This window comes from Rattus norvegicus, chromosome 9 (genome assembly GCF_021556685.1).
Source record: "Rattus norvegicus strain SHRSP/BbbUtx chromosome 9, alternate assembly SHRSP_T2T, whole genome shotgun sequence".
In the NCBI taxonomy this organism is placed as follows: Eukaryota; Metazoa; Chordata; class Mammalia; order Rodentia; family Muridae; genus Rattus; species Rattus norvegicus.
In genome coordinates, this window is record NC_141542.1 from 51391910 (window position 1) to 51416652 (window position 24743).

Sequence of the window (24743 nt, forward strand, 5' to 3'; positions counted from 1 at the left end):
TCTACTCTAGAAAGAGAGAGATAAATGAGTAACACTATATTATAAATTAGCTATATTGTATTAGGTAGTCATGGTATGAAGGAAAGTGGGTCAGGTAAGGGGGCAGATGTTTGGAGGTGAATGTGGCTGTTGTTTCCTGGTTAGAGAACGTTATCTGACTGGGTGTCATTTGACTAGAGACTTGATGGAGCCATGGTTGTGTGTAAGCGCCTTTTAGGTCAAATGCTCTCTTATTGTATTTTATTTTTATATGGGTCTATGTTTTGTCTGCATGTAGGTCTGTGTACCATAGGCATGCTTGGTGCCCAGGGAGGTCAGAAGAGGGCACTGGATTCCTTGGGACTAGACTTACAGGCAGTGATGAGTCACCATGTGGGTGCTGGCAATCGAACCCAGGTCCTGAGCCCTCTGGACAGCCCCAGGTTATTTTTTCCCCAAACATTCCTTTTTTTTTAATTTAGGGGTTTGGTTTATTTTGATAGAAAGTAAAATTGTATGCGGGAAAATCAGCAGAGATGGCATGGAGAAAGCATCTGTGAATTGTTTTAAAAACTTTGTTCAACCTGATGGCCTGAGTTCAGTTCTTGGAATAGGGTGGAAAGAGAGCTGACTCCACACAGTTGTCTTCTGACTGTCATACGCAACATGTGGCATGTGCCCACAAGGTGTACACACACGCACACACACACACACACACACGCACGCATGCACACACGCACGCACTCGTGCGCGCACACACACATACACACACACATGCATGCGCACACACACATACACACACACGCATGCGCACACACATACAAACCTCTTACACACATACAGACTGACAGACTCTCTGTCACACACACATACTCTCACATATACACATTTTCTCTCATGTACACACATACTCTTATACACACTCTCACATATACCCACTCTTACACACACACACACTATCTCATGCATACGTGTACTTTTTCTGTGTCACATATACACACACTCTCATACACACACTTTCTCTCACATACATACTCATGCTCTCTCACACACACATATTCCCTCTCTTACACAAACCCTTTCTCACACACACATATACACACATAGACATACTCTGTCACAGATACATACACATTCTCTCATATACCACCACACCCATATACACATATACACACACACTCTCTCTCTGTCACACACATACACACACAGTATCTCACACACATACACACATTCACACACACACCCCCCCACACACACACTCTTTCTCATACACACAGGAGCTTATCTTTGGGATCTCTTAAGAGGACTCGAGTCAGACACACATTTGAGATATTTCAGACAGAACCAAGGGGGCCTTTCCAGAACCTGGACAAAATGAAGGTAATGCCAGAGTAGACTGTAAGCAGGTTTTAAATCTGTGGTGCTTAGAGTAGGAGTGTCTGGGGGCTCGATGATGGTGTGTGATACTCTGTTGAGCTTTATGGTGACTAGCCAATGACACTTTTAAAGCAGAGTCTAGTGGTTTGGAATTAAGAACTAAGAAGACCCTCTCAGCTGGTGCCAGTAGAGTTGATGCTTCTTCTGGATACTAATGTCAAGAGGATACCTGAAGTAATGCAGCATGAGGGTGGGTGTGGATGAGGACAGGAAATCTTAAAGGTAGTGGTTGATCTGAGGAGAAACAAATGGTTGGAGGCCAGGATTAGCTTGAGGCAGAGAGAGCCGGAGAGCCAGAGATCGGTGGTCAGACTCATGGACAGGTGGAGTGATTTGGAAAATTTTCATACCCAGGTGATGTCATCATCAGGAATGAGGCCTGAGTGGCTAATGAAAGTGGGTTGTGACAGCATTCAGGACAGATGGAGAAAAGCAGTGAGTCAGAGACTAATATTGCTGCCTGTTGCCACGTGGTTGTCAGGGGAAGAAGGCAGACAAGTTGAGCATCCCATTCCGGGGATGTACAGTGGGAATCTTTGTGGGAGTGGAGAGCAGACATCTGTATGTGTGGAGTTTAATATAAGGCGAGCAGTCAAGATGGTGTCTCCTGCAGAGAGGTCAAACCTCTTGACACTGCTGTGAGAGACTCAAACAGCACGAAGTGGGGAGGGGATGGGGGCAGAACAGTAGGTTAGTCGTGGTTGCGAAGAGAGTTCAAGTATAGCAGGGTAGCAGGACATGTGGTGTGATGCTGGGTGTACCTCTGCTCAGACATCCCAATGAGTCCAAGGATAGACCCTGAGGACTGTGACAGCCCCAGACTGTTTGAAGCCATACCTATGCCTCCAGCCAGGTGTTGTGCTCACGAAACATTCTGGCTCGTGTGTGAGTCCACCAGCTTCCCAGCAACCTCTAGAGATGATTGGGACCTAGACAAATACTGTTTCAGAAGTTCGGAATTTAAACCTTAAAAATGATCTACAATTAAATTGACTACAAAGTGTATCATTATTTTAAGTGAGTAGTTAACAGTTAGATTTTTATGTAATTGCACATGAGTGAAATCTGAGATTGTACAAAAAATAAATTTAGCATTTAAAATTAAGATAATAACATCCCCTTTGAACACTTAGTGAAAAAAGGAAGTGGCACTGAGAGTGTCTCGTTGCATGACTGCTGTGCCACGAGAGCGCCAGTAAGAGGGCTCAGGGCCGTGTGAGTATTTTAACGCATAGCTGGCTTGGGCAGCAGACAGATCATCACTCAGGAGGTGTTCAGAGCCGAATATTTGTGCACAGTTGAAGATGGCACCAGTACAGATTGATAGAAAACTTGGTGAGGTGGCTTGGAAGGGATTGGCTCTTCTGAGGGAATCTCTCCTTTCAAGGGTATTAATTTTGGCGTCTACTTCAGGTGGTTTGAAATCTGATATCATTATATCTTTGGGATCTCTTAAATATCACATTCTGAGGTGTGTAGGGATTGGGGTAGGTGCAATGACTGTGGTTATGTGTGCCTGTAGGCTGGCTACTTAGGAGTTAAAACAGGAGTGCTGTCGAGCTCAGAACTTTGAGACCGTCCTGGCTAACACGGTGAGCTCCAGCTCTTCTAAAAAGCATTTCACTTAATTCTCATAGCCTTTGATGTTGTGTTTATGACTTTCATTCTCCTGCATAGGAGAAAACCGTGGTTCAAAAAGAAAAAAGATGTGATTATTTCAGTTTGGATGTAGGGGTTAAAATTAAAATTCTGTATTTTTTGTTGTAGGAAAACCTGGAAAAATAGGTTCAAATACACAGCATAGGTTGCCATGGACCTTGCTGTGGAACCCAGCTCTCCTTGAACTCACAAAGATCATGTCAAAGTACACTAGTCCTGTCTGCTAGGATGCTGCTTTCTGTCCTAGTGTGCATGACTTCCATGTGGGCTCTGTCATCCATGGGGCCAGCTGCTCCTCCTCTCTCATCCTAAGACAGATGGCGCAGCATCTCCACTGCTCACTCGGAGCCCAGTGCACGCCTGCCCAGGGGACCATGAAGGCTGTAGCTGCTGATTTTCAAGTCCCAACTTCCAGCATTTGCCATCCATAAATTAAGCCAGATCAGCTTTCCAATCTCAATGTTTTCTAATTTGAACATAAACTTACCCTAAATAGAGAGAGCTTCCATGTAGTATTTTATGATCAAAATGACGTAACTAAAAATTAGTAATTGTGGTCGCTAAATTAATTTATCTTTATTTTATGCATTGTTTGTTTGTTTGTTTTTAGAGGCAGGGTTTCTCTGTGTAACAACCTTGTTTGTCCTGGAACTAACTCTCTCTGTAAACCAGGCTGGCCTCAAATTCACAGAGAGATCTGCCTGTCTCTGGCTCCCCAGTGCTGGGACCAAAGGCATGTGTCACTCTATGTCTGGTTTATTCATTGATTTTTAGTTGCTTTTCGCAATGAGCAACTTTGTAAAAGTAGTATCATCCAAAAGATGCTTTCCTTTTTTTGGGGATTAAGAGGATACTTTCTATTTTCTTTTTACAGGTACTATTCAGCACATACCTTTATTTTTATCTTTTCAATTTATTAGAGTTTAAACTTAACCCAAAATCAATATATAAATAGGCTCTTTATTATTTTGAAGAGAAAATGATGATCATGTGAAATCTGGACATCCGAAGCCTTTCAAGGTGACGGTTTGTGAATAAACAGTTCAGGAGTCTCAAAAGTAACACTGGTCTGTTGGTCACACCGTGAGGCAACAAGGTAAAGGAAGGATCGGAAACAGTGGATGCCACACATACTGGACAGGACCTGCAGGCTGAACACGTATTCTTTTCGGTGCCCCCTGGTTTCCTATTCACTTCTGTGTTTAGTTAAACATCCCTAGTTTTCTTATATCTATACATTAAAAAAATATATATATAATATTCTATCCACATGCTTTCTAAAAAGAAATGACTTTGCCACATTCAAAATTAACTTCCAAAACTCAGACATTTTGCATTTAAAAAATTACATAGTAATCTTTGGCATTTATCAGAGTATTGATTAAGCAGGCAACACAGTGATTTTAAATTGACTCCTAGAACATGGGTTATCACTGGGACTGCAGGCAAACTTTTCTGTTGATTTAGAGGGACGACAGAATCAAGAACTCTGGGATGGAGGTGGCTCTGGGTTCTAAGGAATGAAAAACAGCTTTTTCTTCTTTTTTCTTTTTTTCTTTTTCTTTTTTTTCCGGAGCTGGGGACCGAACCCAGGACCTTGTGCTTGCTAGGCAAGCACTCTACCACTGAGCTAAATCCCCAACCCCAAAACAGCTTTTTCTTAAGTGAGAGCACTGCTTTCTATAAGCAAGTGACTGCTGTTGTTCCCTGTCTTTTAATCTAAAGACTTTCTGAAACCTCATTAGCTCCCTGGTGACCAGAAATGAGATTGTGAAAGAAACGGGAATTATCAGACAATGGCATATCATGTCAACGACATCCGACATTTGTGATAATGGCAGCTGGCAGTTAGTAATTGCCTCCCTTGAGTGTGGCACCAGGTTAGGCAGTAGCAGGGCTAGCCTGTCTAATGGTAGAAAACCCAAATTCAAGAAGCTTAAGTAGCCTGTTCAGTTGCTCTGCCCATAGGTCAGTCTGGACAGGGAAGCACTTAGCTCTGCAGGGCTCTGGGGTAGCATTTACCTTAGATTTCCCGAGTGCACAGAAGCTTGCTGGAAGCTGTTGACCAGGAGTACCCCTTAGCTGTGAACGGGGAGGCAATGCGAAGTTATGCTGTAACCCCTCTGTTCAGGACAAGCTTGGGGCATGTGTAAAGTGGGAAAGGAAGAAAGACAAACTGGAGGGAACTGGTTAGTACAGATGAGGTCAGTATTTTAGGGCAGTCACCATGTTCGGGGCAGTACAGGGCTTTCTGAAGAATTAACTCACTACTGCAGCCTCATTTCACAGGTACTGTCTGAACCACTGGAGCTGCAGTGCCAAAGAAAACAGCCCTGTAGTTTAGAGTTTGAGTGAGGGACACATATAACACAGATCAGGAAGTCACTATGCAAAGGGCCAGGTAGCGGGGAAATGGGAGAAGATCCGGGGAGGAGGTGAGGAAGTGGGAGGGGAGACTTTGACCAGACTGGTAGATTACTAGTAGGTTTCTTTAGAATTAACACTTGAGCAGATCTTTCAGGATCAACCCCAAGGCCCTGTTGGTGGTGTAAGACATGAAATGAGTCTTAACTACTGGGAGACACTCCCAAGTTAGACAGGAGAACGGAGGTCGATGCAAATGCAAGAGGTTTATTTTCCGGTGTGTCAGGATCGACCCTCAATCAGCCCCTCATGGCGAGTGACTAGAAGGCAATCCCAAATGGCTATAACAAGTAGTTTTTATACTTTTTAGGGGTACAGGTTACATTAGCAAAGTTACAGTTTAAACTTACTGGCTAAGCATATTGACCTTTGACTCTATTGGCTAGCAAGCATAACACATGCATTCAAACTCTATCTGGGACCCAGAGGGTCAGGCGACTATCAATCAGTACTGCGGTTTTTCAAGAAAGTTCCTGCTCCTCCTGAGAACCGTGGGTGGAGAATGGAACCTGGCCTAGCCTTGCCCAGGGGCGGGTGGGTGTGTTAGGCTGGCGAAGGCCCCTAGGGCCTTCAGTGGAAGAACAGGTTCTGGATTTTACTCAGTAATGTGGGAAGTCATGCAGGAGGGTTTTAGAACATGATTGACTAGGGATTACTTTTAATACGTTTTAAAGATTCAGTCTAGGTCCTGTGAGAAGGACTGCTATGGACCAGGAGAGAAGTGAGGAGACCAGTTGCAGTTTAGACAAGAACTGGAATAAGAACGTGATTTTTATTTGCTGAAGGTCCACTGAGAACGTCATGCGTGCCCCTCTATTAGTTTCAGTAGGTCGATTGTCCCTGTGTAGCACAGAGTGGGACTGACTGACAACCCTGGTGCCTTAGTGCTTTAAGGTTATATGGCTGAGACTGTGGGCATGCTCAGGAAACTGACAGCTTTGGCACAGCTTTTAAAGATGACAGTGTCACTTGACATGTCCGGCTGTGTGCTAGACTTAGCCTTAACCCTTGTGTATATTACCCTGATCTGCAGGATGACTCTGACAGGAGACATTAGTCTCATTGTTTAGATGAGTAATCCGAGGTTCACAGACATTTCGTGAGTTACCACGGGTACCAAAGTCACACACAGCTAGCGTGAGCAGGAGTTGGGAATGGAAATCCAGGCCTACTTTAGGTAAAGCCTTTGTTCTTCCGGCCTTACCTTAACGCTTTTTGATGTTCTTCCTGTGGTTTCCATTTTGGCTGGAAGAATTTTAACTGTGGCCTCCCTACGTGATGAGAAGACATAGATTTTGTGAAGTGGTGGGAAGTTAATGTTTTCCCTTTCTCCCCTTAGTTGCTTACAGATGGCTCACATCTCCTTGTGGGGAATTGCTGGCAAGCCACTGATGACTTAGGGTGTACATCGATGGTTTATTTATCCCTGTCATGAGCATGTGCATGTTACATGCCTGTCGGAGGTGTGGAAAGGGTAATTCTAGCGGAGCAGTTCAGACACAGTGGCACCAGCTCGTGGTGGCAGATCTTCTGACTGTCTGATTACATCAGCGATCATTCTCTCCCTAGAGGACTGGAGAGGCAGGTGAGAAGCCAGCCACGGCTGCAGTTCCTGTGCCTGGGGAACCGTGATGCCCAGGCTCCCAACCCGAGGGGCCGAAGGGTGGATGCTCACTCACAGATCCGAAGTAGCTGCTCCAGGCTGCAGAAACCCTTTGTCTTCAGTGCTTTCCAGACTAAGCCAGCCTGGGCTTCCGTTAGGAAAGGGTGTTCTCGGTCCTTCTAAATTCCGCCTCTGTGTTGGTGAAAAATGTCTGCACGGGAAACTGTAACAGGCAACATTTTCTTCCTCTGTGAGACTCAGTTCTCTTTCTTTTTTATCAAGTATTTCTCCAGGCTAGAGTCTGATGACCTCACCCCCTAGTGTGGAGGGCTCATCGTTCTTAATGTCTGACTAGAAGTAAAAGCTTTACATCTGAAAGATGAATCTTTATTGCTGGTATAAAGGTCATAGTATGCATTGCGATATGAAGGGAGAGAGATTTAAAAAAAAATTCTTTGCCTTTAGTCCCAGCACTCGGGAGGCAGAGGCAGGTGGATCTCTGAGTTTGAGGCCAGCTCTGGTTTACAGAGCGAGTTCCAGGACAGCCAAGGTTAGAGGGGGGGGAGAGAGAGAGAGAGAGAGAGAGAGAGAGAGAGAGAGAGAGAGAGAGAGAGAGAGGCACCAGCTCGTGGTAGCAGATCTTCTGACTGTCTGAAAAACCAAAAATAAAATACATTTATTAGTTAAAAGTCTGCACTGAAAAATCATTATTTTGTGGAAGAAAGTTAACGTGTGTTTCTCTGGCTAGGCTATAGCATCCATTTTGTGGTAAGACATCGTGTAGATGTCACCTTGAAGGTGCCTTTTTGGTGATCATTGATATCCCAAGTTCTTTATGATGGGTTTCATATTATCCTTTGGATCTTCAAATGAGATGCTGTGACATTTCGTGCTGTGCTTTGTTAGAGGTGTATCATGCCCCTCCGAGATAGCCTGTTATCACAATATCACTTTGATAGTGTCTGATATCTGGTGAGGATTGTGGCTGCCCGAGTTTAGAACGTGAGCAAGAGGGGAAGGTAAAACTCCTCCCACTTGGGAGTTAATTATGAAGATGAAGCCCTGTGGCTTCCTACCTCAGGCTAGCAGAAGCCCCACAGAAGCACTAACATTGAAAAAAATGGGAACCAGAGAAATTGTTTGTGCTCCCTTAAAATGTAGTTGGGGTAAGGCTTGACCATGCCTTGGGGGTAGCCCTGTCTAAGTGAGACTCTTCAGAGAAACAGGGCCAGGCAGACGCATCGGCTGTGGAGCACGCATGTGTGCATGCCCTCATAAGAGTGTGTCCACAGACTTATTTATTTTAAGACATTAGCTCAAGAGATTGTGAGAATGGCAGAAATCTGTAGGTCAGGCTGGAAATTCAGGTCAGAACTGGTTTAACAACCGTGAGTTTGACTTCTGTGTGCCTCGAGCTAGAGGCACACAGGTAAGGCAGTCCTTTGGGACCTACTGGCAACCTGAGTCTGTGCTCATAAGGCCTCCTCCTGGTTGGCTGAGGCACACAGCACTGTGGAGAGCCATCCACTGTACTAGATAGATGTCTGCTGGTCTAAATGATGAACAGATATACGAATGCTTCCAGTGCAGTGTCTGCACTGATGGTTTACCAGAAACTGGGTTTCTGAGAAAATCGGCCTAGCCAGATCACAGGTGTGGTTTGTCCCCCGCCCCTCCCCCACCCTGGGGCAGTTCAGCAGTGGGGTGGAAGGGGCACAGTGACCAGCTCTTTGTTTATTCTGCACAGCATTTGCCTTTCTGATAACATATACTGTCTTTTGGATGCTGCCAGACATTTTGACACAGTCTTTTTTCTTATGAACATACATTTTTTTTTATACAATACATTCTGATCACAGTTCCCCCCCCAACTCCCCCCATATCCTCCTCAGCTACCCACCACCCAGCTCTCATACCTTCTTTCTCTCTCTCTCTTCAGAGGGCCTTCAAAGCAAACAATTAAGATTAAAAACAACAAAAGCCCAGGCAACTTGAGACAGACCAAAACTCTACGAAAATCCCACAGGCTTCTTTCTGAGTTGGGCATCTCCTGCTGGGTGTGGAGCTTGCCCTTAAGTGTGTGGCTCGTAGATCGAATGAGACTCCATTGGAGAATACTAATTTTTCCTCGACGATAGCTTCTGAGTTAGTGCCGGGAGCCTCTGTCGTGTCTCTCAGCACTAGGACGCCATCTTGTTTGAACGCTGCACATCTTGCTTGAACCGCTGCACATTGCCACCATGTACCATCTCCCTGGTTCATACGTATTTCGGTCCTGATGTGCTCTGACACATTCTTTGCTTATGTCATGGCTACAGGAAGTATGATAGCAGCTGGATCCAAACAGAACAGGCCGTTTCAGGGTCAGATGGGCAGGTGGGAAGGGGAGAAAGGTCAGGAGATTGGAATTCAAACAACTCATCCATGCGCATTATGAGCAAGCAGGAGGGCCATAAGTGAGCAGGGCCGGGCTGTGGGCACGGTGAATGAGTGAGTTTGCTTTTTTTTTCTTTTTTTTTCGGAGCTGGGGACCAAACCCAGGGCCTTGCACTTGCTAGGCAAGCGCTCTACCACTGAGCTAAATCCCCAACCCCGTGAGTTTGCTTTATAAGCACCATGGGCTTATTTCATCTAGTTCTCGTAGACAATAAGAGGTCAGAAGGATTATAGGTATTGTTATTATTATTGTTCTTGAGCTGATAATATGACGGCTCATAAGTTGCTACAAGACTAACAATAACATAACGTATCTACCACGGCCCACAGGACACAGCTCTCATGAGAGCCGTGACAATGCACAGATGGTGTCTGCACTCCACTCTCTGTAAGGTCCTGTCAGATGTATGCTAAAGCATTGAGGAATGGGGAAGGGACATTTGTGGCTTCAAGTTGTGCCTGACTCCCCTGTCCCACTCCTCAGGATTGCCCTCATAGAGCTTTCTGGCTGCTTCTGTTATGATCTGACACCTGGATCCTTTGAAACTTTGACTCTATGGTCTGGGTCACCTGTTAAACGTTTCTCCGTGACACCTTTCCTGGGACTCAAGAAGTTCCCAATTGAGGCCCCACCGATGCTTCCGAAGCCCAAGGACGGGTGCCTTATGGGTTTTTTGGAGGCTGAGGGTCTGTTTTCACCTCGAGACATGTGCCTCTAGAGACATTGCTCTCTCGTGAGCTGATTTTGCTTCCTGCCCTGCCATGTGCTTTCTCTAGGGAGAACCAGAAAGGAAGGAGTCTACAGTCATTTTTAAGAGAAAGATCTGTTGGAAAGACATGGAAAAAGCTGAGGCAGCCTTCTAGATGTGTAGGGGCTTTGAGCCGGCCATAGTTGTTCTGGCTGGATCTCTGAGGTGATCTGACTGGCAAATCTTAGCAAGAACCTAAAAGTTAGTCAAGGGGTTTAGAATGCACATGCATGTGTGTGCGCGCGCGCGTGTGTGTGCACGTGTGTGCATGTGCGAGCGTGTGTGTGTGCATGTGTGCATGTGCGAGCGTGTGTGTGTGCATGTGTGAGTGTGTGTGTGTGTGCATGTGTGCATGTGCGAGTGTGTGTGTGCGCGCTTGCGTGTGTGTGCGTGTGTGTGCATGTGTGTGTGCGCGTGCGTGCGCGTGTGTGCATGTGTGCATGTGTGAGCGTGTGTGTGTGTGTGTGTGTGTGTGTGTGTGTGTGTGTGTGTGTGTTTGGTTGGATTTGCCTAGTGTTCAACATCCCAGCTAGGTTGAATTTCTCACCAGACCAGCACAAAGGCCGTGTGTCTCCTTGTGCTCACCTGTGGTTATTAAATCCTGGTCAGATGTGCTCTAAAGAGGCAGAATTATCTTCTCTTAGTGCATATCTGGTAGCTCTTTCTTCTGAATGGGAAATGAGGTTCCTGGGGCCTAAGCTCTGGTCTGGGACCTTGTTTCAACACAGTAACAAAAAGTTTGGTGTGTGTGTTTGTGCGCGCGTTCGTGTGTGTGTGTGTGTGTGTGTGTGTGTGTGTGTGTGTCTTTAATGAAGAAGTTATTCTTGACAGCGCACGTTTGTGGAAGCCTTTAGCAAGGGTGCTTTTCTGCAATCTCATTAAGGAGCCCAGGTAATGAAAACGGAGCCACAAGGACTGATAGAGACAATTAGGCACCTACAGTTTTTAAAAATGCTGGCGCTTTTCATCTTTGGCTGTTGTTTTGTAGTGGAAACAGTGAATTTTTTTTTTTTTAAAGGAATGTGATGAGAAAACACAAGGGCACCACCAAGCACCGGGACGTGGCTTATAAAGTTTGGAAAGGACAGAGAGGAGAATCGGGCTCTCTTTGTATCTTTCGGGCTGTTAAAAGTGAGTGAGTGCGGCTGTCCCACAGTTGCACTGGTCCCCTGCAGTCTTCTGTCCTTGGATCAAATAAGCATAAGGGGCGACATCACCTCACACCTAAAATGTCAAGAATGGCTATTTCTTCCACTGATACTACTGTACACATTAGCGTTACTGTTTCCTGGTTCTCAGAGGAACCCACAGAATTCCCCGGGGGCCAGGCAGTTTTCTCAAGGACACATGATGGTTAACCAAAGTACACGCTGCAATCCCGTATGCAACTTCAGATTTCTACAAGACAACATAGATGTAGATGGGGTATGGAGAGGGTCTGTGTTTATACCTCAGGGCTTATACAAGGTATGGCCGTAACCCCCATCTTCTTTCTAACAGGAGCGGTGGCACATTCTGGTTCTGGAATACTTAGAATCAAAGTCTCTCTCATGACATGGGGTAGGTGGGTAAATGCAGGTAAAAATCAAGCCAGCAGGAAGCCAGTGGGTGTCTAGCGAGATTGCTGGAAACCTTGAGCCAGCGTGTAGCGTCACACAGCTCTCTAACATTTTCTGGGAATTAAAGACAATTACCGTACTAAAGGACAGTAACTCTGCCCTTAGAGAAACTTGACTCACCGGTATTTATGGGGTATCCATTTAATTAGTTTAACTAAAATACTTGATAGCTGCCTCCTGTTTTTCTCGTTCTGTGCTCTATAGTTCTCTTCTTCTTAAAAACGCTTTAACTCCCATTCTGTCAGTTAGCATAGTCCCCCCACTTCTCCCACCTTTTATTTTTCCTTTACCCTCTGAGTCCAGTGGCATCTCATCCCCGAATTAATGAGGGAGTGTGTGCCTCACACTCGGGTAGCATGAGAAGAAACGTGGCCGGGTGAAGACCGTGTCAGGAGGCATTCGATCCACACCTTGATTTTCATACGAAGTCTCCTTAGTGCTAAATGTTTGCCATTAATTTGTCTTTGAAAACTGGCAGGCCGACCTCAGTGAACCCACTAATGCCAACCTCTGCCAGAGTTGTCTAGTTATGGAATGTCTCGGGATATTAGTCTGTGGTCTTGGTTTTGTGGAGCTGTTTTCTTTTTAAAGATTTAATGATTTTTGTATATCTTGTACATTCCCGTTTCTTCTTCTTCTTTTCTTTGTAGTACTGAGGAAGAAATAAGGAATTTGTGTGTGCCAGGAAGGGGGGGGAAGGGTTCTACCACTGAGCCTTACCAAGCCTATATCTTAATTTTCTTCACTATTTCTAGGTTATTAATCTTTTAGCATTTCCAGATTGTCACAAATCGAAAACAAATGTGTGTAAAGGGGGCATTTGCTGAATCCAAACCCACGTTGTGCAGGAGTCAACTTTGATGTGTTCTTGCACGGTTTTTCTTTCCATGATTTGGGTCCAGTACTAAATGTAAAACAAGCCTGATTCTTTTGCACCCTGCAAATTCATGATAAGATCTTTGAGAGTTTTGAGGATGTTAAGTTTTATCTTGTGTGTGGATACACTGGAAAGGACCCAGGTTTTGCCGTTGAAAGGATCAAGTAGAGGTCTCTGGCTTCACTTTGTATGATGGAGGACGTGGATAAGTCCTCCAAGTCCCCCTAAACATCTCTTGCTGTTCTGGATTGTTGTTTCAGATGCTGGGCTACCGAGTAAAGAGCTTGATCTAGTCTCTGGTTACAGTCACCCATAAAGAGGCGTCTAGGCAGCATATGCTGCTTAAGCTGGGAAGAAAGCGACTCTTTTTGGTGTCTCCTTTTTCTGTTCACATCCCAGAGTCCCTTTTTTGGGGAGTAAATGTTTCACACTGTGGATTGTTTTGCAGAATCTTGGACGGACATCGGTACAATCGAGATTTGTGTCAAACATCTCCCCCATTTTTTTTTAAAGATGTAGGTAGACACTGAGTTGGTGGGTCAGAGAGAGTGTATTCTTCACCTGGTGGGACTCTTGGATGTCCAGCTCTTTAGCAAACTCTCTTTGGCCTTGTTTCCCATTGCCTTTGGAGAGGACTCAGGACCAAGACAATTTTCCAGCAGTATCTCACAGACCAGACTGTGTAGACCTGGCCACAACCAGTTAGACAGTCCTGCTGGCCATGTCACCGATTCTGTCCCAGGACGTCAGTTAAAATCTTATCGTTCATCTAAAACTGTCACATTGCCTAGTTATCCTGGCATCAGGAAATTGCAGTTGTTTTGTACTGCGTCAGTGAACTGGCTATCAGGAAAGTTAGAGTGAAGCTTTTAGTGGCCTAATTTGATTGTTGCTTAGTTTTACTAGCTGAGGTTGTGGACGACTTGGTGCAGGGTTGTTTGGTTTGTGGAAGCCTAGTGTTTTTACTCACTTGGTTACAGAGACTCAACATGAGCACAGAGTCAGGACGCACCCGCTTGTGAGACAACAGCCTTGTCTTCAGAATCCCAGAGATCCTTTCCCTTTCTGAAGAACCAGTTCCTCCTTCTTTTTCCTGGTTATCAGCGGGAGGAGATGACAGGGAGTGGTGTGAATTGGAGTCCTAACCCTGGGGTCAGGAGGCCAGAGAATCCCATACATCTGCTAATGTAGTTCCTGCATAATTGTTTATTTGCTTTGCTCGGGAGGAGGCTTCAGGGGGGGCTCCATTCGCGTTTCACTGGTGCTCCCCAGCTCCCAGAGCAAACCACTAGTTTCCGTATCCGATATTTTCTCGGGACGTTTCTTGGTTTATTTGTTTGAGTTTAAAAACTAAGAAACCAACGAAACATGTTAATCTTTGCCAGTGCCCAGAGTTAGTCCCTATTTAACAGTAATATATCCGTACTTAAACACACAAGGGGTTGCATATGTGTGTTTGGATTTTTACAGCTATCATATATTAGTTCCTCTTTGTTAATTGTAGAGCAACATATTTGTTTAATTTCTGCAGAGTAGCCTATGTTATAGATATAGTATATTTAACTAACCCCTATGGATGAGCATTTATACTTTAATAGGAATCGATCTTTAAGCAGCTAGTAGAATCAGAAGTAGGGGCGTTTGCTGCTTACAGGACTCCTTTCCCTTCGTCCTACCAAGTTAAGCCCCTCATCAAAGGTCAGGCTGCAGTGTTTTGGCCAGAGAACTGTTTATTTTCTCCAAACAAATAAAACCCAGTACTGTCCGCTCCAGCCCTAAGATAGTAGCATGATTTGGCAAGTGATTACAGATCAATAAGGAATGTAATAGTTTATATGAACTCTCCACTTTGAAGTAGCTTTATTTAAATATAGTATCAATTTTAAGCTTTCAAATGGGCTTTAATTTTGTAGACTGTCTCCAGTTCTCAAAGTGATTTTTTTTCCTTTTTGGTGCATGTTTGGGAAAAAAAAATCTAATACTGTAATTGTTAAAAGGCTTGAACCCTGTAGACAAGAAGGGATATCACTTCTTATAAACGCATATGATATAAATGTGTGTGGCCTGTAGTAAATTGTTGAAAGATGTGGTCCTGATTATTTTTTCTTACTGTTCTCTCTTATCTGGTTATCAGTGACATGACCAGAGTAGAGGCTGTGCCAGTCAACACCCTTGGGTCCAGGGTAGTAACTGTCCCCATCTGGCTGTGGGTGATTAATAGTGGTTGTGTCATGGCATAAATCACATTTTGTTGTTCAGTCAGCTGTGACTCTGGCCATTAAAAAAATTTACTCAGCAAAAATCAGTGACCAGAGATTTTTGGAAAAGAGCAGCTACCCTCCCCCCTTCCCACACACACACCTCTGCAAAGATTAACAAATTACTGGTCTCACTAAGATAGTGTAGAAATACAATCTCAGAGATAAATAAGAACCTTAAGAAAGGACAAGAGGAAACCATTTTGAGGAACCCAAGGCAACCAAAGAAACCTGGTAACCCCTAAAAGTCCTTAAAAACGTCGCCCTTCCCTTCAGATTCTGCAAAACACAAACCTCGGATAACTCAGGTTGAAATTTCAGAAAAGCTTGGGAGAATAAATTGGGTTCATATAACAACTAAATGCCGTACACGCCTCTCTAGGAACTGTAGCTAACATATAGAACTTCAAGTTCATTCATTTACTTTTGTCAAGCTTGCTTAAGGTGTCGTTATTATTATTAGGAAAGTCAACATGGTGTAAGCAAAACTTAACATCCCTCATTTCGTAGGGATATGTGAATTCTCACAATAGTAGCTTTGACCGTGGAACAGCTGTGGTTTCGATGGACAGTGGCAAAGTCAGCGGTCCTGATTGGCTGCAGTCTCACAAGCCCCGTGTGTATGAGTGTGTGGGTGTTGCTCACACAGCCTGTTGGTGCTGTGGGGAACCAGCCTGAGTAGCTCACTGTTCTTACTTCAAATCGGAGTTTCCCTCATTGAGCTCATTCCTGCTGGCTGCTCGATGCCCAGGAATCCATGCAACTTTCCTCTCAGGGAATTCCAGTCATGTTAGTCAGGCATCTTCACTGTGAGCTTCAGAGTATCCCTTTGATACTCTCTAGAATTTTTTTTTTTTTTTTTGGTTCTTTTTTTCGGAGCTGGGGACCGAACCCAGGGCCTTGCGCTTCCTAGGTAAGCGCTCTACCACTGAGCTAAATCCCCAGCCCCCTCTCTAGAATTTTTAATCCAGCCCACAGCATAGGTGTTCAGCATCTTTTCCTCACCGAGCTGTGGGCTGTCCAAAATACTCACAGACACAGTCCCCTGAGAAGGAAGGAAGAGCACCACGTGCCTGGAGGATACCAAGCTCCTGCTGAATCCAGGAAGAATAACCTTGGGGCAGAGTGGTTTTGGTAAAAGTCTGTGTTTCTCCTCTTACTGATGGCTGCAGCTGAGGAGAACTTGGCTTCCTGTCCCCTCGCTGTGTCCCCATTTACATTATTGGCAACCCTTCACTGCTGGAAGTTTAAATTATCTCAAGAACTCTAAACTGAGTTCAGATGTTTGTTTATTGGCCGTGTCTACGGCTTTTGAAAGCAGGCTTTTGTGTTCTCCGGGTCTTAAGAAAAGGCTCTTCTCAGAATTAGCCCTCCCTCCCTCCTTCCCTCCCTCCTCACCCTCTTCTGGGAACCCGCTTCAGTCTCATGCAGAAAATTAAATAAAGGGGACACAGGGCTCAAAACTGGTTAAAAGGAGGCTCCAGTGGCCCGGAGGCTTGAAACGGGAAGGAGGTGGGACCCAACATCCTGCATTTGTGCTTTGTTTGTGAAACTTAAAGTTAGTTGCATTAATGAATTAACCAGAAGGCTAGCAATGGAAAATGTTTCTGCTGTCCTGGTGGGGGAGCCAGATACTGTAGATTTGTCACAGGAAGGCTGTTGATTCTGGCTTCATTGTTGGCCCAGTCATTTGAGCTGGTGCTGGAGCGCAGGCCACACACTTCTTCCTTCTGGTCTCCATGTATTGGAACGGCTTGCGTATTGTTTCTACAGGAGCAGACTTGGCCAAGAAGCTATGGTGAGCCCCGGGGTTCGTCTTGTTTTTATTTGTGTGCGTGTTCTCTGGGGACGGCGCAGCGCAGTTTGGAGGTGGGGAGGGGGGCAGAGTGATCGTAATCGATGATCCTCAGCGAGTGATGCTCGTTTTGCGAGCGAGCGGTCGCTAATGCTTCTCCCGTGTCATCCTCCTCAGAGCTCCGGGAACGCGTCCTACCGCTGTTCTATGTCCTCCTCTGCGGATTTTTCTGACGAGGATGATTTCAGCCAGAAATCTGGTTCAGCATCTCCAGCTCCTGGAGACACCTTACCCTGGAATTTGCCTAAGCACGAGAGATCCAAAAGAAAGATTCAAGGGGGCTCAGTGCTGGACCCCGCCGAGAGGGCCGTGCTTCGGATAGCAGGTGAGTGGGGGAGGGGATGGAGTGGGAGACCAGGGTGGCAGAAATGCTCCCATCTGTTCCCTGGCGCCGGATCTGCAGGCTGATGCTCGGGTTAGAAATTTGTCTCAGGTGGGGGAGGAAATGACCGTGTTTACTTCATGGAGCGCTTTGCCTGCTTGCTCTGGTGACTAAGCTGTTTGACTCTGCTTTCTGGTTGGATGAATCGATAGATTCTAAATGCAAGCAAATATTTACTGGTATCTGTGTTAAACTTTGCTGGGGATGTACGCTAACCATCAAGGCAACCCGAGAGTGCTAATACCAGTGACTTCCTGGAATATTTTGGGGGAACAGCCTTTTTTTTCTTTCTTTTGCCCAAGGGCGCTGAGCTACGCAGTTCTAACTCAAGTCTCAAGGTTTTGGTACCTAGGATGCTGCGCCCAACCCAGCAATTTGGATCTCTCTCTCTCTCTCTCTCTCTCTCTCTCTCTCTCTCTCTCTCTCTCTCTCTCTCTCTCAAATGTAGCTTTTCTGTGAGCCTGTGAGCAGCATCATGTGGCCATAGATGCTTTGTGTCTTTAGTGCTTGTGAGGGGCCATCATGCACTCTTGATTAATTAATCCATGGAGATGCCAGTGTTTGTGTCCTGCGTGTGGGGTGTTTCCTTGCATTGGCCATACAAGCTGAACCAGAAGGGAGCTTGTTTCTCTCAGCTGTAAACTGAGAACACCACAGAGAGCAGCTTTCAGGCCCTGTGGTTCCAGCAGGGTCTGTGCATGTAGTGGCCTCCTGGGTGGATAGTTCTGCAGTCCCTTAGCATTTTTTTTTTCATCCTTGGAAATGGTAATAGGGCAGGATGGGACCCGGTAGTCTTAGGAGAGTCCCTTACAAAGACCAAAGGCCAGATGTTCAGGCCTCCTTCCCTCTCCCCTGTCCCCACTTGTGACAGGACAGGAGTTGGGGGCTGTGTTCTCATAGTGGTTTCCCAGGTCATGCAGATATTGGGGTTTTGTCTTCCCGAGGGCTGTGACCATTTCCAGATTACAGTCATCAAGGCAGCCTAGAGAGTCTCCTTGGGGTCTCTGAAGTCAGATTTTTTTTTTTTTTGATTCTAAGAAAAACAAGCAGAGCCTGGCAGGTCACTCTGTAGTCAGGGTTTCTGGGGCAACAGGCTAGAGCTTCTCTTGGCTTCTGTCCTGAGAGGCCAGAGAGTCTCGCCCAGCCTTTGAGGAGGAGGGGTGGAGCAGGAACGGGAAGAGGAAGGAGGGAGGATGGAGACTGGGAGCCAAGTGAGAGTGAGGTGGCTTGGGCCTTGGCTCTCTTTACCTTCACCTCAGGACACCTTTAGTCACTCAGGCCTGCCTGTCTTGTTGAAGGCTCCCTGCAGCTCTCACTCTCAAGGGAGAGGAGCGGGCTCTACCTGAAATAACAGCACTAGGAGACTATAGGTGAAGGGAAGGTGCATGCCCACTGTTTTGGGCCCGCCCAGGGCATCAAAACATCTGGATGCCTGTTCTGTAAAGTTTGGTTGTTGATTTGACTTTTGTGTTTCTTGAAATAGGGGCTGACTGTATAGCCCTGGCTGGCCTGGAGGTCCTTACATAGACTAGGCTGGCCTTAAACTCATCTGCAGGCTTCTGCTTCTTGAATGACGGGAATTGAAGTCATTCACTGCCACGCCTGGCGCTGGGTAGATATTTTGTTTGAGCTTATGAGATAGAAAGAGGGTAGGTGTCTGTCAGTGGTGCCATTATCACATAAGCCACGGGACAACTACAGGCATCCGTCATGGGAGTAGCTGTTACCCTCAGTGGGCACTGTAGGAAAGGAAGGCCTGGAGGGACCTGGGGCAGTGCTGGATCTGAGGCAACTGTAGTCCTGAGGACAGAGACCATGTGCTGTTCATTGTGAAGTGTCCTTTGAGATTGAGGGTGGGTGACTGAGACCTCAAAGTATCTACTTTTAAAATCACACGAATTCTTCAGAAAGTAGAAGAAAACGTAATGAACAACCGAATGGAAACGCAGACGTATATCACTGCTTCTTAAAATATTGGTATGTTACACGTTTGCTACACAACTCATAAACGATAACTCACATGGCGTACTGGGTCAGAGGTCAGCTCACAGGTGTCATTTTAATCCCTCATGTGCCTGAATTATTGTGCATCATGTATGAGCCTGGCCACTGTGTACCCAGTGTGATGAGAGTGCAGTTTATGCAAGGGGAATCGGGTAGTGAGGACAGTTTGAAAACACGCCACTAAAACTCCCACTTTTAATTTTACAACACACCTTACGCTCTGCTTGAAACTTAGCTCTTTCTTGAAATTAATCCCTTGTGAAAGATGGAGTGCTGTTCGGGAATGGTGAGAAATTTGCGGTGCTCATTTTCAGTCGTAAAAGAGCTTAATATATATTTTAAAGGTCATCAGAGTTGTTTATGAAATGCCCCCCACCACCACGCGCGCCCCTGAGTCAAAAGCCACACGGACCGTTGGATAAGTTCATTCACCCGTAGTTAACACATGCTTATTGAGTTCTTGCAGTAAAATACATAGTTCTGTCTTTAAAGAGTCATAGCTAGTACGACACAATGGCTCCCGGACAGTTACAACGTGCTCTGAGAGATCAGCTGTCATGGCTGGAGGTGTCTAATATTCAAAGAACCCAGAGGAGTCTAATTAACCTGGGGGAGAAGGGGAGATGTGCGAGGCTCCTGAAAGGCCTTTGAGAGCAAGTACCACTTGAGCCGAGATTAAGAGAGCTTGATAGAATTAGGTTGACAGGGAAGGCCACTTCAAAGGAATGGAACTTCATGGACAAGCATAGGGGACTTGCTTAACTGAACTGCAAACAGTGTGTGTAGTTAAGCCGAGGTATTGCTAGGGGATGGTAGAGAGTACCCTGGTGCTGGCCTCTACTGTGGAGTCCCCAGGGCTACTCCTGTACACAGTGGAGCATCTCCAAGAGGTTTTAAAGCAGTGTAGTAATGTAATCAGGTTTGTGTTGTAGTACATCGCTGGTGACGGTGACGTTGTGTTTCTATATCTCCAGATAGCTCAATGGTAGAGCACTTGCCTTGGTTACCTAAGGCCTTGGTTCGATCGATGCCCATCACTGAAAAATAAAAAAAGAGGGTGGTTGTGTTTTAATATTTATTGTAGCTTCATTATATTAAAATCTGCAGTTACAGGATATTCACTTTCTCTTTCTTAGGGTCACTGTGAGGTCCAGTAACAGGTGAGGGGAGGGGCTTTGCAGCGCCTACCGAGTAATTGCATTTTACACATGGATATAACCGTCTTTAGAGCTGTCCTTAGCTCTACTGTAGGGTATGTCAGCCGGGTTTTCTGTCTTGAAATTACCAGTAACTGTGCATGGTTTTTGTTTTCGGTGATGTTGTTTTAAGAGGGGAACTTTTAAAGTTGGGCTTGGCCAGTTGAAGGACCAGATTCTGAACACGTAAGTTTGGGTGTGTGCCTCCCCTCTCACTGTGGTGAAGTTTGTTGTTGCTACTTCGTGAGCTGCGGTCTCATAGGACATAGGTTATCTGTCAGTGTGCTGAGGCTGACCTTGAATCCTGGTCCTCTCCCCTGGTCCCCTCGCCTCGTCTCCCCAAAGCCGGAATTGTAGGTATGCACACTCACGACCCGTCTCTACCTGCATTTCCCTTGGACAATTACTGAACTTCTCTCAGTCCCAGTTTCTTAACTGAAGGGTCTTTGCTGGGGTGAAATGTAGGATGGAGACAGAGGTTTGTAAAACAGAGATAGCAAATGTAAATCATCTTGCAAATTCCCCCGCCACATGGAAGATTCTCTATTAATAATGTGCTACCTGTGTGTACAGCGAGGTGTCTTGTGAGCAGTTATGCATACATCTCACAAGGCCTGCAAGTGCCCTATACAATCGGACCTGTGATTTTTCTCAGTTCATGAGTTCCCTCAGCACCACAAGCACCACAAGACCATCAGCTAGGATCTGGATTCCGGCGGCCTTGCCTCCAGAGCAAGCTTTGTAGCTACGCCTTTTCTCCTTCCCTGTGGGTTGTACTGTGATCACTAGCGTATCCACCCGCCATTGTGGTTTCAAGAATGCTTGGGGCAAAGGCTGAAGCCCAGATACTGCTACTTTTGTTCATTTGACCGGCTCTTTAAATGGACAGTTTGAAGTTCAGGAAAGCATATGCTTACTATATTCATAAAGCCGGATGCTCCTCGGTCGGACTTTCCCTTTACACATCTGACTGTGTATTCTGAGTGTGTCTGTCCGAATGTGGAGTGTGAATGGGAACTTAACTGCTAACTCCTCATTCCAAGATGTTTTCCCAAGGTTGCTTCATACACATATGCGCAAGAACACCACGTTGAACTGTACTTATGTGCAGGGGACAAACCCAGGTCATAGGCCAGGGATCAGGCTAGAGAGGAGAGATGGGGTCTTGCTTTTTATTTGGGGAAATAAAAGCAGATCAGTTGCCAAGGAGCGTTACCTGCCCTGATTCTTGAACAGAGGTCACCGTTCAAGCGTATTTTGTCCTCACATAAAAAGGAGGAAATGGGAAGATTTAGAGAGAAGTGTCATATATCAAGAGGGGATATGCATGTAGTGAATGGATTTTCTAAGAATGAACTTGGACACACACACACACACACACACACACCCCCTTTTACAATCAGGCTTCATTTAGGTTCTGTTACCTCACCCTTTCTCCATGAGGAGAGTCAGTTACTTGCTGGTGGCCCACAGTGAGGAGGATTCCATCCACAGCCACTGAATTCCCTTGTTCTGAAAAACATCCATTTACATGCCTGAGTACCAGCTGGCTTATCCTGGGGTCCTTTAAAGTTACTTATTTTAGCATACGACGCGTCAAATTTAAGAGAACCATATGCATTCTGCTCTGCGGATACTGGTACTATGTGCAACGAATAATAAGAGGAAGGAGGCGGTGACAGTAATCTGGGCCATGGTGAGTGGACAGTCCCTCCCGGAACAGCGGCAGATGCACTGGCAGGCTCTGGGGGGCAGAAGGGAGGGGCCGCTGCCTTGGTCCTCAGCTGCCCTGACCCTGGCGGCGCTCTCAGGCCCTGATGCGCCCTGCCACCTCCAGAGGCCGCCAGGTCCGGGCGTCTCCTGGACGCTGTCTGTCCCCCTCCCTGCCTTCTTATAGTGACCTGGTCCTCCGACGTCCTAAGATGGGCTGGGGAAATTACTTCCAGCATGGTTCACTACTCCCCTTCCCGGGGTGGAGAGCCTCCAGCTCCCTCAGTAGGGACGGGACCCGAGGCTTTGTTTTCCGGCACCTGTTGTGGGTCCCAAATAGAAACCGCGCTGAGACCCGCGGCGGGCGGTGGGCGGGCCGGAGGGCGGTGCCGGAGCCCAGCGCTGCCGCTCCTCCTCCCGGGCGGGCGTCTGCGGCGCAGCCGGGAGATGCGGCAGAAGCGCGGCGCATCCCGGCGGGGCAGCGCGCTCCTCCGCAGCGCCTTGGCCCGGGGCGCAGGGTCAGGAGGCTGCTCGCCCCGAGCCACCGCCCACCACCCCCCTAAGCCTTCCTTGGGGACGCCGCCCCGGGCCTGCTGCCGCGCCGATCCTTCAGCCCGGGGTTGCTGACGCCTCCACCCGGGTCGCGGGCCCACGGGCGCGGCCAGTCCCCGGGACCCGGGCATGGCGGGGTACCTGTCCCCCGCCGCCTACCTGTATGTGGAGGAGCAGGAGTACCTCCAGGCCTACGAGGATGTCCTGGAGAGGTACAAAGGTACGAGGTCCCTGCGCTGGGCTGTGCGGCGGGGCAGGGCCCATGGGAACCGTTACCTTTTCCAAATCAGAGCCACCCCCTCGTGGGGCACAAGTAAACAGCAGCCGGAACCAGCTCTGGGGACCGCCAGGTGCCATGGGTGAAATCCTTTACCCCAGAGCAGGGCCGGGTGGGTGAGGGTTCGGAGACGCCCTAGGGTAGGCGGTGGAATGAAGGGCGGGGGAGGTCTGTTTCCAAGAAGCACTTTGCCTTGTCTTTCCCTTTGTAGAAGCTCTTAAGCACCAAGCATAGCCATAATTCTTCCTGGGAGGGTTGGATGCCATTACTTCTCCGTGAGATTTCCAAGCCTGGCTGCGTAGGCTTGGCCAACCTGTAAAGGTTCTTGTATTCTGGAGCACAGCACTGATTTTTTTTTCTGTCTCTCGAAAAATCGTACTTATTTGAAAAGTTTCTCGCTTGTGATTATATACTAAGAATGATGCAGTCCAAAATTATTTCAAATCATGATAAAAGGAAGTCTTTAATCAAGAGAGTTGGTTGTACATTTAAATGTTAAAGAAGTCTATTTTAAGATACATTTTTTTTTGCCGATCGTTTATGTCCAGGAAATTCGGCCAACTTGATTGTCTTGGATATCTAAGTATTATGGTTACTTTAACTTGGGCTTTCTTTGAGTCTTAACCGTGTTGAGCCTTCACGTCTCTTGAAATGTAGAGAGATGCTTCACATTTATGTGTTCGTGAGGATGGCTCACAGATGTGTGTAAAATATTAATAGTGAATCAGGTATTTCATATGATGGACCCGAGGGCATCTGTTGAATATTCACTTTGGGTTTAGTAACTCAAGCTCTGCGGGTGAAATAAAATATAAATAGTTTTCTGTTACTAATATGGATCCAAAACTGAAGCACAGAATCTTCAAGCTCCCTAAAACTCAAGTCTTCCTACACTCATGTTTTACCCCTCACTAGAATGTGTTCTGCAACTGGATTCTTAGACTTGGCGTATCATTTTGTAAACACAAGTGGAATTCCTTTGTGCCAAAGCTCTATTGTGGATAATACAGCCCTGAGCAAGTGCAGTGATATTTTAAGCTAACTCCTATCTGGGCACTTGATTGTATGTGTGATGTTCTGAGGATTGTTTCTGTTTTTCCGTTTAAGATGTTGTTTTTCTCACTCAGTTGTCTCTAGAGAGTTAAAAATAAGAAACACTGCAGTGTAGGTCTATAAGCTCTGTGATTTCGGGGGAAAAAATCAGGAAGGGCTACAATGTATATGTCATATGCTTAGGAAAAAATAGAGCTTTTAATTTTTTTTTTGTCAGATCAAGTTTAATATAAGTGATAAGTGGGTAATTCAAAGAAATAGCCAGAATGCTGATTATAGCCAGTCTTGAGGAAACAGGCCTTGTTTAGAAGTTTGTCTTATTTGTCCTAGTAAATAACAGAAAATTAAATATGCATGGCCGTTCTGCATCTCACCCCTTGACTGGGACTAATGTTACTGCTAGTGATGCTGTCAGACAGACATTTCTCAAGACACTTTTGCCCAAGATTTCACAGAAGGAAACCAAGGGGGCATTTCCCCCGTTCTTTGCGGTCTTGAAATGCTTAGGTCATCAAATTGCATTCGGCCATACAGATGTTCTGAATTTCACTTAGCCTTGGAGAGGAAAAGGAGCTTATTGGCCAGTGTATTCTGTGAAAAGCCAGAGACCCGGCATACCCATTGTTTCCTGATGCATTTGGAAGCCGGTTTTGATTTCCCATCAGTGACCAAT

General features: G+C 46.2%; 1 protein-coding gene and 1 long non-coding RNA gene across 33 annotated transcripts in view; one reads left to right on the forward strand and one right to left on the reverse strand.

The window, feature by feature from the left end:
* Dst (dystonin) overlaps positions 1–24743 on the forward strand; it is a 394204-nt gene that overhangs the window by 77873 nt on the left and 291588 nt on the right. For 20 of the 32 annotated variants that reach the window (XM_087565925.1, XM_087565930.1, XM_087565928.1 and 17 more), the window contains exon 4: positions 17014–17221. In XM_087565925.1, coding sequence (XP_087422051.1) covers positions 17014–17221 — 208 coding nt within the window. Of the gene's footprint in view, positions 1–16725; positions 16840–17013; positions 17222–22642; positions 22961–24743 lie in introns of those variants that run through there. The other 12 variants (XM_087565943.1, XM_087565956.1, XM_087565945.1 and 9 more) reach the window with 3 other exon arrangements.
* On the reverse strand, positions 19692–23111 carry LOC102551615 (uncharacterized). The gene is made up of 3 exons (XR_015629454.1): positions 22900–23111; positions 21908–21990; positions 19692–20319 (listed from the first exon to the last, which is right to left on the reverse strand). It is a non-coding gene; the product is annotated as an uncharacterized LOC102551615 (long non-coding RNA).